Below are 15,043 nucleotides of genomic sequence, written 5' to 3' on the forward strand. Positions count from 1 at the left end.
ACTCATACATGGGCCTTGACAAAGGACACTCCTTCCTGCTTGCGCTCCTTGATATCTCCGCAACATTCGACACAGTAAATCACTCCACCTTATGTACACTTACTAAACCGGTTATCAGATATAGGAATCACAGGATCCGCTCACAGATGGTTTGACTCCTTCCTTAGCAATAGAAGCTATAAGGTTAGAATCAATAACAAGGAATCACCACTCACCAATATGCCACTCGGAGTCCCCCAGGGCTCCTCCCTATCTCCGACCTTGTTTAATATCTATCTCCTCCCTCTCTGCCAACTGCTCACAACCCTAAAATTGAAATTCTATATTTACGTAGACGACGTACAAATTTTGATCCCCGTAACTGACTCGTTGGCAACAGCAGTCAAGCAATGGAATATTCATCTGCAAACGATCAACCTTCACCTTACAAGCCTTAACTTGGTACTTAATACTGCCAAGACAGAACTCCTGCTTATCACTCCAGAAGACGGCCATCACCAACAACAGTCACTCGCTACCATCCAAATCTCTCAAGCAAGAGACCTCGAAGTCATAATCGATAGTCACCTGAGCTTAAAGAAGTTCATAAGCCACACTACCAAGGAGTGCTTCTATAAATTACAGGTGCTCAAAAAACTCAAGCCTTTACTATACCATCATGATTTCAGATCTGTTCTCCAAGCTACACTGTTCTCCAAGGTTGACTATTGCAATTCTATTCTACAAGGTCTCCCAGCATCTACGATAAAACCCCTTCAGATGCTTCAAAATGCGGCGGCGAGAATCCTGACAAATACTAATCGGAGAGAGAGTACATCACACCTATACTAAAGGATCTGCACTGGCTCCCAGTTAACTTTAGAATACTTCACAAATCGCTCACTATTATCCACAAAAGCATCTACCAACAGACCCCCCCCCCCCCCCCTTGACCTGCTATATCCACTCAAACTACACTCTACGGCCAGACCTATAAGGGAAGCTTACAAGGGATCTCTACACGCCCCCCAAACAAGGTTGTGCACCGATTAACCATCAGAGATCGGGCATTCTCAACAGCGGTTCCCTCCATCTGGAACGCCATACCCCCGGACCTTCAGCAGGAAATTTGTCTCCTAACTTTTAAAAAAAACCTCAAGACATGGTTGTTTGGCCAAGCCTTCCCCGATTCCTAGAACAGCATTACTGTTACAGTACCTAATCCAGCATTTCGTTTGCAAAACCCAGACAAGCATTAAATCCACATAAACATGTCATAGTTTAGAGGTAGGCCTTCCAAGCCTCCCCACACACTTATCGGGATTTAGTATTATTATCGTATGGTCCCCCTCTTCTTTTCCAATTCCCAGTTATATTCCCTTGTTTCATTGTAACTTTATACCTCCTCTAATTACGATCTCATGTTAAGTGTTATTGCTATTGTTATTGTTAAGATCTTAGTTCTCTGTAAACCGAGTTGATTTGATTTGTATCAAGAAAGTCGGTATAAAAAAGCTCTAAATAAATAAATAAATAAATTTTCTGTTTCTTGCTTTTATTGTTGTATTATGAGGAATGGTACTGTTTCTGTTTTTTCAATTGCACTGCATACAGTCCAGTTTGTTGCAGTTTCCAGTTTAGATTTTGTTTGCATGTTTGTATTTATACTTTATTGTCTGTTTCTGTATTTGGTGAGGTCTGTCTATGTTCTGCGTGTCTGACTGAGGTGAGGTATTCTGCTAGCTTGTAATTTCTGTGTAGGGATCTATAGCAGCCTGCCCCATGGACCTGAGCTAAGAAATGGGAAGCAACTGAGTGGCAGGGGATCTCCTTCATTGCTCTGAGAGCTGGAAGGTAGTTCAGAGGCAGAATTTAACATTTATGGAAATTTATTAAAATTTATGGAAATGACCATGTAAACTACCACCCCTCTTCCCTCCATTCCTCGAGTGTCCAGTCCTGGTCTATGGAAAAGTTGGCAACCCTACCTAACAATTGTGCAAGCTTTTTCTGTAGGGATTTTCAGCCATCCTTAAATCTTGCCCCACGTGCCATTCTGAGGCTTGTAATGCTGAAATGCCTGCACTGCAGAAGTAGGAGCTTAATTGATCCTCTAACTCCATGGTTCCCAACCCTGTCCTGGAGGACTCCCAGTCAGTCCAGTTTTCAGGATGTCTGCAATGAATACGCATGAGCTAGATTTGTATGCATTGCCTCCATTGCATGAGCATAAGAAATGCCAGGCTGGGTCACACCAAAGGTCCATCAAGCCACGCATCCTGTCTGTGACAGTGGCCAGTTGGGGTCACAAGTGCCCGGCAGATCCCCAAACGTAGATCTAGTACTTGTATCTCATTCCCAGGAATAAGTGATGGCTTTCCCAAAGTCTACCTGGCTAATAATAGTTTATGGACTTTTCCTCCAGTAACTTGTCTAAACTCTTTTTAAGCTCCACTATGCTAGTCACCTCGATCATGTCCACTGGCAACAGATTCCACAGCTTGATAGTGCGCGGAGTGAAAAAGTACTTTCTACAGTTTGTTGTTAGTGTCATGGGTTGTCCCCTTGTTTTAATATTTGAAAAGGTAAATAATCGTCCTTTATTTATCCGTTCCACCCCACTCATGATTTTATTGCACATTTCTATCCTGTCCCCTCTCAGCCATCTCGTTTCCAAGCTGAAGAGCCCCAGCCAGCGTAGTCTCTCACCATCGGAGAGCCGTTCCATCCCCTTCGTCATTTTTGTTGCCCTCCTCTGCACCTTTTCTAATTCATGCATATTCATTGTGGATATCCTGAAAACCCGACCGACTGAAGGTCCCCCAGGACAGGCTTGGGAACCACTGCTCTAGCTCTTTTTTTTTCCAGACAGAATTTGTTTTCTTTCTGGTAGGATCATTATAGTTCTGTTTGCATGTTTTGTTACGTTGTGTGATGTGGGTGATTGTCCTGTGGGGGTTCTGCTCTGGCACTTACGGGCTTTGATCTGGGGATAGAGATTTGCTCTAATTCCCTGGTTCGTTGCTGGCTGTACATGGTGCTTTTGTTTTGCATTAGTCCTCTCTCTGTTTTCTGTGAGTTTTGCTTGCAAAGTAAATACATTTTCTGTGTACCTCGCTGCATGCTTATTCTGGCACTTGAGGCTCTCTTTCTGCACTAGCACGCATTGAGGAAAAGCAACCATAAAACACTGTTGGTTAGCAGGGTCATACTCAAATGTGTACTATACACTGAACTGCAATTTGTGAACAAGAGAAAACTAAACAGGAAAGACTAGAGAGCAGCAGGGAGGAAAACAAGAATAAAAACAGAAACTAACTGGTAGCAGATTTAAAACAAATTTAAGAAACTGTTATTTCAATGAATACAGAATTAAGCTTGGAAATTTGCTGCCAGAGAATGTGGTTAAGGCTAGTGTTACGAGTGAGTTTAAAAAAGAAAGTCTGAAAAAGTTTCTGGGGGATAAATCCATAAAGAATTCCTAGCTACATAGACTTGGGCGTCTCCAGCTCTTACTTCTGGGAGTGAACAATATGGAACGGACTTTCCTGTTGAGATCTGCTGGGTATTTCCAAGTCATCTGGACTGGTCACTGTCAGAAACAGGATACTGGGCTTACTGGTGCATCTTATGTTCTGAAATAAGAATAATTGTATTATATATACATTCTTAATTCTTTAAAGGTATGGCACTGTATAATGTAAATAAGCTGTGAAGAGCCTCTTTGGTTCAGCTGTGTGGGCAACCCTGTCTTGCTGTCATACTCCTCTTCCTCCTCCTCCACCTGTATTGTCTCCTCTTGCATCTCCTCCTCTCCCTGGGTCCACAGGCTATCTCTACCTGACCACCAGTGCTCTGGCCACTGCCTCCAACAGGATCTAGAAGACATCTATGCTATGCAAAACCAAGGTGACAGAAGCTTTTTGTAGCAATGTCACTTAGGGCCTCATTTTCTAAAGTATCGCAGGCCTGCGATACTTTAGAAAAATGCGGTAATGAGGGGCGGGGGGCCGAAACGGCGGTCCTGCGCTAGCCGGCAGCGATCGCACCTCCGCGGTGCGATCGCTGCCGGCATCGCACCCAATAACTCCACCATAGAAGGTGTAGTTATTGGGCGCGAAATAGGCAGCGAAAAGGCCCTTACCTTTTCACTGTCCGCGCCGTCGTCGCAGAGTTGGCCCCGGTGATGCCCCGACTCCTTCTCTTCCGGGGCCGACTCCGCCCCAATGTAGGTAGCGCAGGCGAGCGCTACCTTCGCTAGCTATCGCAGGCTTGCGCTGTTAGTGCAAGCCTGCGATAGCCTTGGAAAATCAGGTCCTTAGTGACTCCCACAGGTAGCTGAGTAGGAGAAAGTGGCTTTTCCCCTATAATCCGGGTTCCCAAGGTGAAGCTAAATTTTGGGCATAAAGTAGCCATATGAGTGGTTGCGCAAGTTTGAACATTTTAGGAATAGCACACAACTTTTCACTGCAGAATTGTTCTTATGCCAGGTAATTCCTCACACCAGATGGATGTGGAGCATTTATACATCCATTTGTGTGTACACAGTGAAAGGGCAATGTAAAGGTCTTAGTGATTGCTGTCATGTTTTACACTGGTAGAAATAGACATGTACACTGGAGTAAATGCCTGCAAATCATCCCCTAAGTGCAGGCCTGTCACCAGGCTAACAGGCACGCTGAGCACTCTGGGGGGAGGGGATTCCTCCACTGATGAAACAGCTACACAACAGTGATTGTGCAAGAGACCCTGCACACCAGCGCATAACAAACAGAAGCACATGTTGGTCACAGCGCGGCAGATGTATATAAATCTCAAAGGAATTGAGATTTGCAGGAGGGCATGTAAAAGCCATATCGTGTTTATCCAGCATTAATTAGGAGCATCAGTCCATGGTGTATCCAGTATTTTGCAGTCATTTGGACTGTTAAGTACACCTCACTTAAGTGAGTAAATGAGACTTTGATGTGATCTATGGTACTCATTCCTAAGAAATATAACACTACACACAGTAGCCCCTGAGGCAGATCTATATGTAGAGCCAAACTCGGCCAGAGTCGGGCCCACATACTTTGTGAATAAAGTTTTTTGCCTTTACACCGATCTCATCCATTTTGGTCGCTACATAGCCAAATTGGATTGGCTTCCGGTTTGTTTTTTGAGAGCTTAACCCAAGACCTTCTACCAGTGCTGCAGTGGTGGCTTGGTGCTCTGGCATCCTGCCCCAAAGGCCTGGCATCCCAGGTAATCAACCATCTCATCCGCCTCCTCTGAATGAGCTAAGAAGTTATTCATATATTCATCCTCCATCCATCTCTGATATGCTTTATTCTGTGAGTTTGGAATAGTGAGTTAGTCACCAGAGAAAACCCAATTTCATCCACCTGCATGGATCTAACCCTTATTTTGGTTCCTCATTTTCTGTTGGGTAGGAAACCTATAATTCTTAAGCCATCAGAGATCAGACCATTAATAGAGACCGTCTGAGAGTTTTTTCCCAGTGCACAATTCTGACAACCTTAAAATATTCAAACCACTCATATCAGCCAAGCATTATAACAAATCGTTGATTTCCAGCCTGCTAGCAAAGCTACCCGGATAAACTTATCTAGCTAACAGTCGGTGGCATGGCAGATCCACTAAATATACCCAGCTATGACAAAGTTAGCTGGATGAGTTTACCCAACTAACTTTAGGGCCCCTCTCTGGTAGGCCTAAAGTTATCCAGCTATGTCAGTTACAAAATACTAAAAATTGTCATTTATCTGGCTAACTTAACTAGATAACCGGCCTGGCCCTGGAACACCGCTGCCCGCCCCAGACTTATCTGACTAACATTTTAGCAGGATAAAAAGTTATATGGCTAAGTTCCCAACGGTCAGACCGGTGGGATTTTAAATCCTACGGTTTGTCCTACTATATTCAGCAGCATAACCACTATGTTTGAATATCTCCCCCAAGTTTGTAAAATATCTCAGTTTCAAATCATAGATACTAATTTTGGTCTCCTCTCTCATCCATGAGGCTCCTGATATCTTGTTCTCTGACTCCTGTTCCTCCCTATAACTTCCCTTTATTTGCTCTCATCTTCTCCCCTGCATCTGCTTCATATTAAAGTCCTCTCTTATCTGTGTTATCTTCTTCTCACCCTCAACTCACTGGGTCTTATTCAGACAGGAACTTTCTCCATTTTGTGCAAAAACTGTTATTGAATAAGGCCCATTTTCTCTTCTCTGCTTGAAAGATCTTTACGTGACCTGTCAGTCCTTGCTAATTACCAACCTCTCTCTACCCTTCCTTCTCTCCAGAATCACCTGTTGTTTTCCTCTGTGTCTCATCTCAGTCACAGTCCTTTTCCATCGGGTGTTGAACCCAACTGTTCTAGTGAAACTGCCTGGCTTTCTGTTCATGATTCATTATTTTATGCCTGCTGTGCCTTTTATTACTTTCCTCTCTGTCCGCTACATCCAACTCCATCGCCTCCTTTTCACTCCCTGTCAAGGCCTCTCTAGGCCTTCTGTCATTGGTCTCTCTCTCTCTCTTTCTTTTCTTTCTAGTCTCTTCATTTGACGTCTATTACTGCCTATATGCTAATGATGCAGTACTTTTTCTTTTTCTTACTCTGTGCATTCAGAAATCTCCTGTTCTCTTTGCAGTCCCTGACTGGACAGTTCACCATCACCTAAAACTTAATAAGACTTATCTTCTCCCGTCTTCTCCAAATCCTCTATTTCCCATCCCCTTGTCCCAGAGTTGCTTTCTCTGATATCTCCTCCTCCGTTGTGCTCACATCTGTGGTGTTATCTCTTCCCGCTGGCTTTCTTTTGTCAGTTCACATTTCTCATTCTGCCAAGTCTAGTCGCTAGCGCCTCCTCAGCATTTGGCACTTGTTCCCCTTCTTACTTTTCAGATTTCCAAAACCTTTATTCATTTGCTGTCTGTGTCCCACTTTCACTCTTGCAATTTCCTCCTGTCCTCTTATCTTTCTGTTGCAACTAATCCTGTACTCTGACATCTGCCTTCTCTCCTTCACTTCTCACTTTGCTCACGCTAAACTGCTCCTGTCATCTCTCCCCTGCTTTCAGCTAACTGTTGTAATCAGTATAAACATCTAAAACTTTTTTGTCTCACCAAACTCCTCCCTTCTCCCTCTGACACCTCCTTACTCTTTATACTCTAGGCCTCCTGGTTTCCTGAGGAAGACTGAGAGTAGATTATTTCCTTTTAGAAAATAAAAATGTTCTTACTTGGGGTTTGTTTGTTTTCTTTTTTTTTTTTTTTCACTTTTCTGTCAGTGTTTTCAGTTTTTGTTTTCTTTTTTTTTGCTTTCCATGCTTTTTCCTTTCTTAATCTTTCTCTTCTCTACTGTTCCTCTTATCGCACTCTCTAACAATAGCCTGTCTCTCACTTTTCCAGAGGTTCCTCAGCTTCTCTGCTATATCATTTTCTCCTTTGCAATCCTCCATACTCTCTAATCCATTCTCCCCTGCACTCTTTTAGTGTCCCTTTACTCTCCTCTTCCTCTTCCATCCTTCCATCTTCTCCAGTTTCTCCTCTCTCCTACTCCACTCTCTCTTTTCCCCCCTCACTTTTCCATAGTTTCCTTCCTCTTCCTTTCCCTTCCCTCCGTTCTCCTCCCCACTTCCTTCTGTCTCCCTCCTGATTGCTTCTCCTGTCTCCCTCCTCCCAAGGCTGAAGTAGCTGGCATGGAGTGCCCACGGTTACAACCCTAACCGCAGTGGCAGGACGGCTTCCGACTTACAAAAAGAGTGGGGCAGAGAAAGGGTGCCACTTGACACTGTGACATCACCACCTAGGGCGGCTGGGGACCCTCACACCAACACTGACAACTGTCAACTGCATTCAGGGAGGGCAGTTTCCAGACAGCTAATGAGCGTGGGTCAAATGCTTTTTATGTGTGTAAATCACTTTGAAAATTGTTTTGAATCTGCTGTCATTACTATTTCATATTTTCGTTACTCTTTCCCCATTTCAAGTCTGTCTCCTGTCCCTGGCAGTTCTTCACCCTCCCCCCTCCCCCAGTTCCCATTGCTGTTTCTGCACTATCAGTCCCTTTCTCCTGTCACCTCCGCTGTTTACTGGGAGCTGCATGGTGCAAACTGTGACTTGTGCAGTTATCGTGAGCGCTGCGCAGCTCCCGGTAAACAGAGCTTTGTTTAATCACAAGCAGAAAAGTAGCATGCAGAGGTTAAGCTCAAAACTGAGGAGCCAGCATCCAAAAACAAAGAGGAGGGTGTGCTCGTTGGAAACACAAGATGAGAGAAGTAGCTGTGGCCTGGTTAACAGCAGAAGGAGCTGGATGGGGAAGGGTTTTCTTCTGCAGCATCAGTCTGTAGGATGGAAGTCCAGCTGGGAGGGGAACTTCAGCAACTGGAGTCATGGGAACAGGAGGAGGAGGAAGGAAGGCATCCGAGCCTACAGCAGCAGGAACTAGGTACGGATACAACAGAATCCTTCCCCGAGGCTGCAGTCTCAGGAGCCTGATGGGGTGTGCCAAGAGCCTGCAATGGCAGGAGCCAGCCCTGTGTCTGCGCCTGGGGTCCGTTGCAGGAGCTGGTGGTCATTTGATAGTTTGCCATGATTCTGCGGTAATAAATGAGGTGCCCTGTCTATATTTCCCTTTTGTGCCCTTTATTTAGGACCTCAGTTCCTCCTTTCTTCTTCCCTGTGCCTTCTGCTGTCTGTTTTTCTTTCTCCTAGCCATGTCTCTTTGGAGTCACCTTCATCTCCCTGAGGAGTCTGCATCTTCACTGTCTGGATTCAAATTGCTCTTCCTTGATTACTTTTCTCATCTTGTGTTTCCAACGAGCACACGCCCTCCTCTTTGTTTTTGGATGCTGGTTCCTCAGTTTTGAGCTTCACCTCTGCATGCTACTTTTCTGCTTGTGATTAAGCTAAATATAAAGTCAAACATTTTGAGGATAAGTTTACAAGGTTTCCATAGCTGCAGATTCTTTGGAATTTTGTATTCACAGCTTATTTTCAAAGGGTCATTACTTTGCAGCCACAGACTCTGCACCTGTGATTTGTGTGGGCAGAAGATGGCTGGAAATAACATGCTTAGGTTTGAAAACCGAGTCTACAAGTGAGGTTTCTCTAGCCCCCTAGCCCACTCCCAGGACTACCTCCCCAGCAATCCAACTAAAAATACAGGCACTGTAGAAGCTCGCATAGACTTTTCACCGGACTAAGGAGGGCGGCTTACCTGGATGCCTTTGAAAAATGTCCGCCCATTTGTATCTATTCTAACGTACAAAGAATATTGCTGCTTCTTCCTTTCAGTTTTCAAACCACTATCAGCTAGTGTCCCAGAATTGCAAAAGCCTGGCATGGGTTCCGGCAGAAAGCAAACTACTTGTGCCTTTTGTTTAGTACTGTGCTCATGCGTTCGTTGGGAATGTACTTTGGATGAAAGCCATTAGATAACATTTGATTATTACTATGCTGATTTTGAAATTGTTTAAGAGTACCTTTCATCCCACAAATATTCATTGCATTAGCGCAGGAGTCCTCAAAAGCCACAATACATAGAATGGAGGCAGGGCGTGCAAAGTGGGTATCCTGAAAACCAGACCCATTTGTGGCTCTCGAGGAGCAGAGTTGGCCACCCTTGCATTAGCGTGTGAACTCCAGTGAACATGCCCAACCCTCTGTCAGGGATCCTGAAAAATAATGCGCTTTCAGGTAGGGGGAAAGAAAAATGGAAAATACTTATTTCTCCTTCCCTCAGGAAATGTGACATAGCAGCAGTTGTTTAATATTGATAGTAAGCATACTGTACTTAACCAAAAGTGACCATACAAAAATTGTAGTATATAAATACTGTTAACATGCATTTTATTTATTAACTGGCTTTATTATTCATTGGCTTTATTAACGAAAGAATCATTCTTTGATCAACATACTTGAGATCCTTTGCTATCTTTGTTGCTGCCCCCTTGATTATTTAAATGTATATTTGATTATTACAAAATGGTCGTTCCTGATCTATGCTTCCCCCTTCCAGAATCCAAATCTTAGTAGAGACATACAGTTTATGGGGCCAATTCAATACTGTGCACAGCCTAACACATGACTGGACACACGTTTTGGACGCATATCCATACCCCCTTGATCCAAAATGCACATCCAGATCTCTGCGTAGCTAATAGCGCTCATCACGTGGAAATCCATATAGATGAGGCTATTGGCTAACCCCCGCAATCCAATACATTTTCCACGCGTCCAATGTGCCCTTGCAACACAGCAGATTTTACTCCTGCCCAGGGTTGGCGTAAAGGTATGCCACTCTCAAGAGCGCATTGAAAAAATACAAAAAATCCTGCTTTCTGAGATTCCTCCTACATAGTATCGTAGCAATACGATGTAGGAGGAACCAAATAAAGCAGTATTTTTTATTTTTTTTTTTAATTCTTTGGAAAAAAAGTTTTTGGACGGCCAAGACACACACAAGATACACGGTCCAGGCCAGTAGCAGGAGAAAACGGACGCTTGTAGATTGAGCGTCTTTTTTCCCAACCGGCTTGACAGCCGACTCTCCTGTGTGCCCAATTCCAAGGAGGGTCTAGAGGCGCACATTTGTCCCTAGCACCTCCTTTTTAGGGCGACCCCTCATTTTAATATTGGATCGGGAGCCCCGGAGAGGTAGCTGGGCACACGTTAGGTAATCGGGCGCTCAACACTGAGCTCCCGTTTTCTGTGCCCATTTATTGCATCGGCCCCCATATGAGCAGCTTCCTGGGGTCAGCTGATTTAATTCAGAAATGAAAGCACCTGCTGAAGCCTGCTAATTGTGTCCCCTCTGAAAGGTGTAAGATCTGAGGCATGAGCTAAAGAAGCTCTCTTCTTGGCTTTGAGCTGTACAATATGGGGTTTTAACATCCTTCCACTCAACCCCCCCACGGGTAACATGAAACTGTTTGCACCTTGACCAAACCCAGAGGATTAAACCTGCAATTTGAAGGGGAAAATAGGGAAGATTATGCATATGAACATGTCTCAAAAGCAGATAAAGATTCAGGTAGCCGAAACTGATGGATCTGGCCCCATATGTTTATTTTTGGTTAGGCCAGGGCTTTCCCAGCCTGTTCCATTGACCCCACAGCCAGTTGGGTTTTCAGGATATCCACAGTGAATATTCATGAAAGATATTCCCATGTTCGTGGGCTCCAGTGAACGCAGATATATCTCCTGCAGATTCACAGTGGATCTGCTGAAAAACTAGCTGGCTGTGGGGACCCCAGGACAGGTTTGAGATTATAACATGCTCTATAACTATACTTTTCTTTCCCCTATCTGTAGCCTACAGCAGGTTTTCTTGTAGCTTTTGTCATGCCTTCCAAGCAGGGCCGGTGCAAGGGTAGTAGGCATCCTAGGTAACTTCTGCCTTGCAACCTCCCCCCCCCGACGAATTTCTACTCCTGTTTGCTGCGAGTGGGATACGTCACATGACTGCTCTTCCGTACCCCCTAAGGGTCCGCGCCATAGGCGACCGCCTAGTTTGCCTAATGAATGCACCGGCCCTGCTTCCATCTAATTTGCAGGTTCAGAATTTATTTTCTAGGGCCTGTACCTTGTTTGGATCAAAATAGCATTGTTTGTACATGATATGAATAGCCTTTGAACGATGGGTATCTAAGCTGACCAAGTTCTGGAAATGCCATTGGCTCTGCCTCCCCCCCATAGGGCACTGTTGACCTTTAGTCCATAAAAGACTCATAAGTATTTGTCCTTCACAGCTGGTGTGTCCAATTTAAAATGTTTTTCTTACCAGCCTCTTCTGATGTATTCAATACCTTTGCCTGCCGGGCCTCCCTAAACAAAACTTAATTTTAGGTTACAGCTGTCAGAAGATAGGTTTTTATCAGGGTAATCTTTGTGTTTGCACCAGACACAATCCATGCCTGACTCCCCATTCCCCCAGCTACTTAAACAATATTCTACTTTTTAAAAATACCCGGATCTGGGATCTCCTTCCTCATTTTCCAACTCCTGGACAGCTGCATGGCAAAAGAGTAGAAAAGGAATCAGGTTTTGCATCTTTATTACAAATTGTATCCCAAAGCGCCAGAGGAAGGGAGGAAACTTGCGCAACTTTTATGTTCCAGCAGATGGCACTATGCCGGAGGGGGGTCGGGGAGCCATGGATGCAGAGAAGGCAGTAAGATACCCAAGGGAAAGGTGGATGAACGCAATCTGCGGCACTGTCAGTTTAACACTGTGCAATCCCCAGTCATCTTTTAGGTAGCTGCAGCAACCAGCATGGCAACATTGTGGGTTACCCAGGGACCCCTCGTATTTTCAGCCATTATGATCTGGGAGCTGTAGGTTAAGCTGATGTTCAGTTTGATCCAGTTTTAAGACCCAATGAGAACTCTGTTCAGTAAGGTCATTGCTGAAATCCCCAATGTTGCATTTTGAACTTTTGTGTCAAAACAGCTTAAGTGAGGCAGTGTGAAATTCAAAACATCTATTTTTTTGTTAAAATTTCAGGTTCAGGGGACATGGACAGTATTTCCAAGGTGAGTACAAAACATAGTAATCTTTTTGCTTCTAGGATCGTGTATTTGCAACATCTTAACTCAGCATTGTCTAATAATTTTGTGCCTGCAGATTTTCTGAAATAATTTGCATATACTGTATATGATTTAAAGGCAATGTTTACAAACATTGTAGCATATAGTAAAGGTATAGGTATTCAACATAAAAGCATTTACCCCTTTAACTATAGCAGATGAGTTATCTTGGATACAGTAAGAATTTTAATGTAACTTACAAAAAGCATTCTAGTACTGAAATACACTTAATATTTCAAGCACATATGGTTATTAGTAATACCCGTCACATATCAATTAAAACTGCCATCTCTTGAGTTCTTGAAATTGTTCACTGCAATTATTTTAAACTCCTGAGAACAGCCAAATTTGAAAAAGTCACAAATGACTTCATATACAGTGCTATCTGAAAGGTTCATCTACATATGTGATATCATTGATAACCAGTATGAGGTCATTTTTAGCAGTGTTCCCCAGAGATGTAGATAGCCTATGTATGACCAATGTGGCCATGGCCATAGGTGACACTGCCCTTAGGGTGCCGAAATGCTGTGTCACTCCATGGGCCCAGCAATTGTCAGGTTGAGGGGAAGGCAGGGGAGGAGAGAAGAGCACCTACCCCAGGCATTGCACCTCAGTGAACATCATCAGATTGCAGCCCTGACCCCCAACTCTGATGCGGACCATGAGGCCAAAAACCATATGCTCTCCTGCCTCCCCACCTACCTCTTCCAGTTCATGTGGGACTGAAGCTTCCACCAGAGCCAAAAAGGTGAGTCGGTTGTTGGTGCTTTTTCCTCCCCATGGCCCAGCACAAGTCAGATGAAGAGTGGAGCTGGCGGCTTTATCGCCCTCCCGTGTGGTTTAGAGTCTGATACCGTTTGAACATTGTGGAACTCTCTAGAAATCTAAGATGCACATCATGATTGAAACTGTTTCTTAGACTGTGAACCATGCAAGAGGAAAGGAAAGGCACCAGTTCCACTCTTCTTCCAGCTTTGGGCTGGGACATAAGGAGAAAGGGAGAACAGTATCTATGGCACTGGGGGGTGAACAGTGACTGGAGGTTGTGAGGTGGGGGGGGGGGGGAGAGCAACACCTAGAACAGTAGGGGGCAAAGAGAGGACTGGGGATTGGGAGGGGAAAGTGCAGCACCTGGGAATGAACAGGGAGTGGGAGACTGGGAGTGGATGTGGAGAGCATGGATTGAGGGTGAGTAGGTTTGTGGGGAGAGCTGCAACCGGAAGTCAGGATGAGGGATGAGTGGAGGGCTAGGTGAGCAAGAATTGGGATATTGAGAGTGGAAAGAGTGGCAACTGAATCATGGGTGGATAGGTGGGGATTGCTGGATTTAGTGTGGAGAGCAGCATTTGGGGCATTGAGGGAGAGAGTGGGGGCTAAGATATGGTGGTAGGCAATTTGTGAGGACTGAAGGATTAGGGGTGGGTGTCTAGGGAGAGCAGCAATTGGGAGATCAGTGGTGGGTGGTAGATTGTGTGAATTGGGACTGGGGTAAACTGGGATTAGTGGAACTGGAGTCTGAGTCTGGAGGGTGTGAGACTGGAACTGCAATTATGAGTGAGGACGTGTGGGACAAGGAATAGGGCTATGATATGCAGCTAAGAGTTGTTAGTGGTGGGATGTGAGAAGGGGGGTTGAATGTTAAGGAATAAGCTAGAGAATAGTGTGAAGGACCTGAAGAACTGAGGAGAGGGGGGGATGAGAGGCAGTGGAAATGGGGGAGGCTGAGAAAGATTGAAAGAGAGGAAGAATTGAAAGTTGGGTAGGGGTTAAGAGACAGAAGAAAGGGACTAGAGCCAGGGAAGGAGTTGAGCAGGTGAGGGGATGAGAATCTCAAGAAGGTAGATGAGCGGCTTGGGAAGGAGTGAGTACACAGAGTGGAAATAGGAGATTAAAGAGTGGGTGAAAGACAGAGGGAGAAACAGGAAGCTGGGGGAGGAGTGAAAACAGAGATGGAATGGGAGGACGGGAAAGGGGATTAGAGAGAGAAGCTGGAAAGGGAAGGTGAACATGGGATAGGTGAGAAATGAAAATAGGGAGATTGCAGACTGGGAGGAAGCAACGAGGGTAAGAGAGGTAGAGATGCCCCCTAGAGTAGAATGGGAAGGAGGAGAAAATGTGCAAGACCAAAGATGTGGAGAAATGGCTAGGAGGGAGAGATAAAGAGATGGGAATAGGAGAGCTTGAAGGGGAGTGGTTGGGAGAAGTGAGAGTGAAAGGTTGGAGAGAGAGAGTTAGCTTTGCTACAGTGGGATGTGAGACAGCAGTGTGGTAACGACAAAGGAGATAGCTGGGGGTCAGAGAGGGAGCAATGAAAGGTAGCATTGAATAAGGGGGTAATTTTCAAAGGAGTTACGCGCATAAATGTAACTACTATTGTAGCAATTTTCAAAAGCCATTTACTCACGTAAAGTGCACTTATGCAAATAAATCCTATGGACGATTCAATGGCATATATTGTAGCAATT

The 15,043-nt window shown here is 44.7% G+C and overlaps 1 protein-coding gene across 4 annotated transcripts in view; it reads left to right on the forward strand.

Moving 5' to 3' along the window:
- Nucleotides 1-15,043, forward strand: part of SSBP2 (single stranded DNA binding protein 2) — a 596,076-nt gene that overhangs the window by 539,666 nt on the left and 41,367 nt on the right. For all 4 annotated transcript variants that reach the window (XM_029574010.1, XM_029574027.1, XM_029574019.1 and 1 more), the window contains one exon: nt 12,493-12,521. In XM_029574010.1, coding sequence (XP_029429870.1) covers nt 12,493-12,521 — 29 coding nt within the window. The remainder of the gene's footprint in view (nt 1-12,492; nt 12,522-15,043) is intronic.

The sequence above is a fragment of the Rhinatrema bivittatum genome, chromosome 1 (genome assembly GCF_901001135.1).
Source record: "Rhinatrema bivittatum chromosome 1, aRhiBiv1.1, whole genome shotgun sequence".
In the NCBI taxonomy this organism is placed as follows: Eukaryota; Metazoa; Chordata; class Amphibia; order Gymnophiona; family Rhinatrematidae; genus Rhinatrema; species Rhinatrema bivittatum.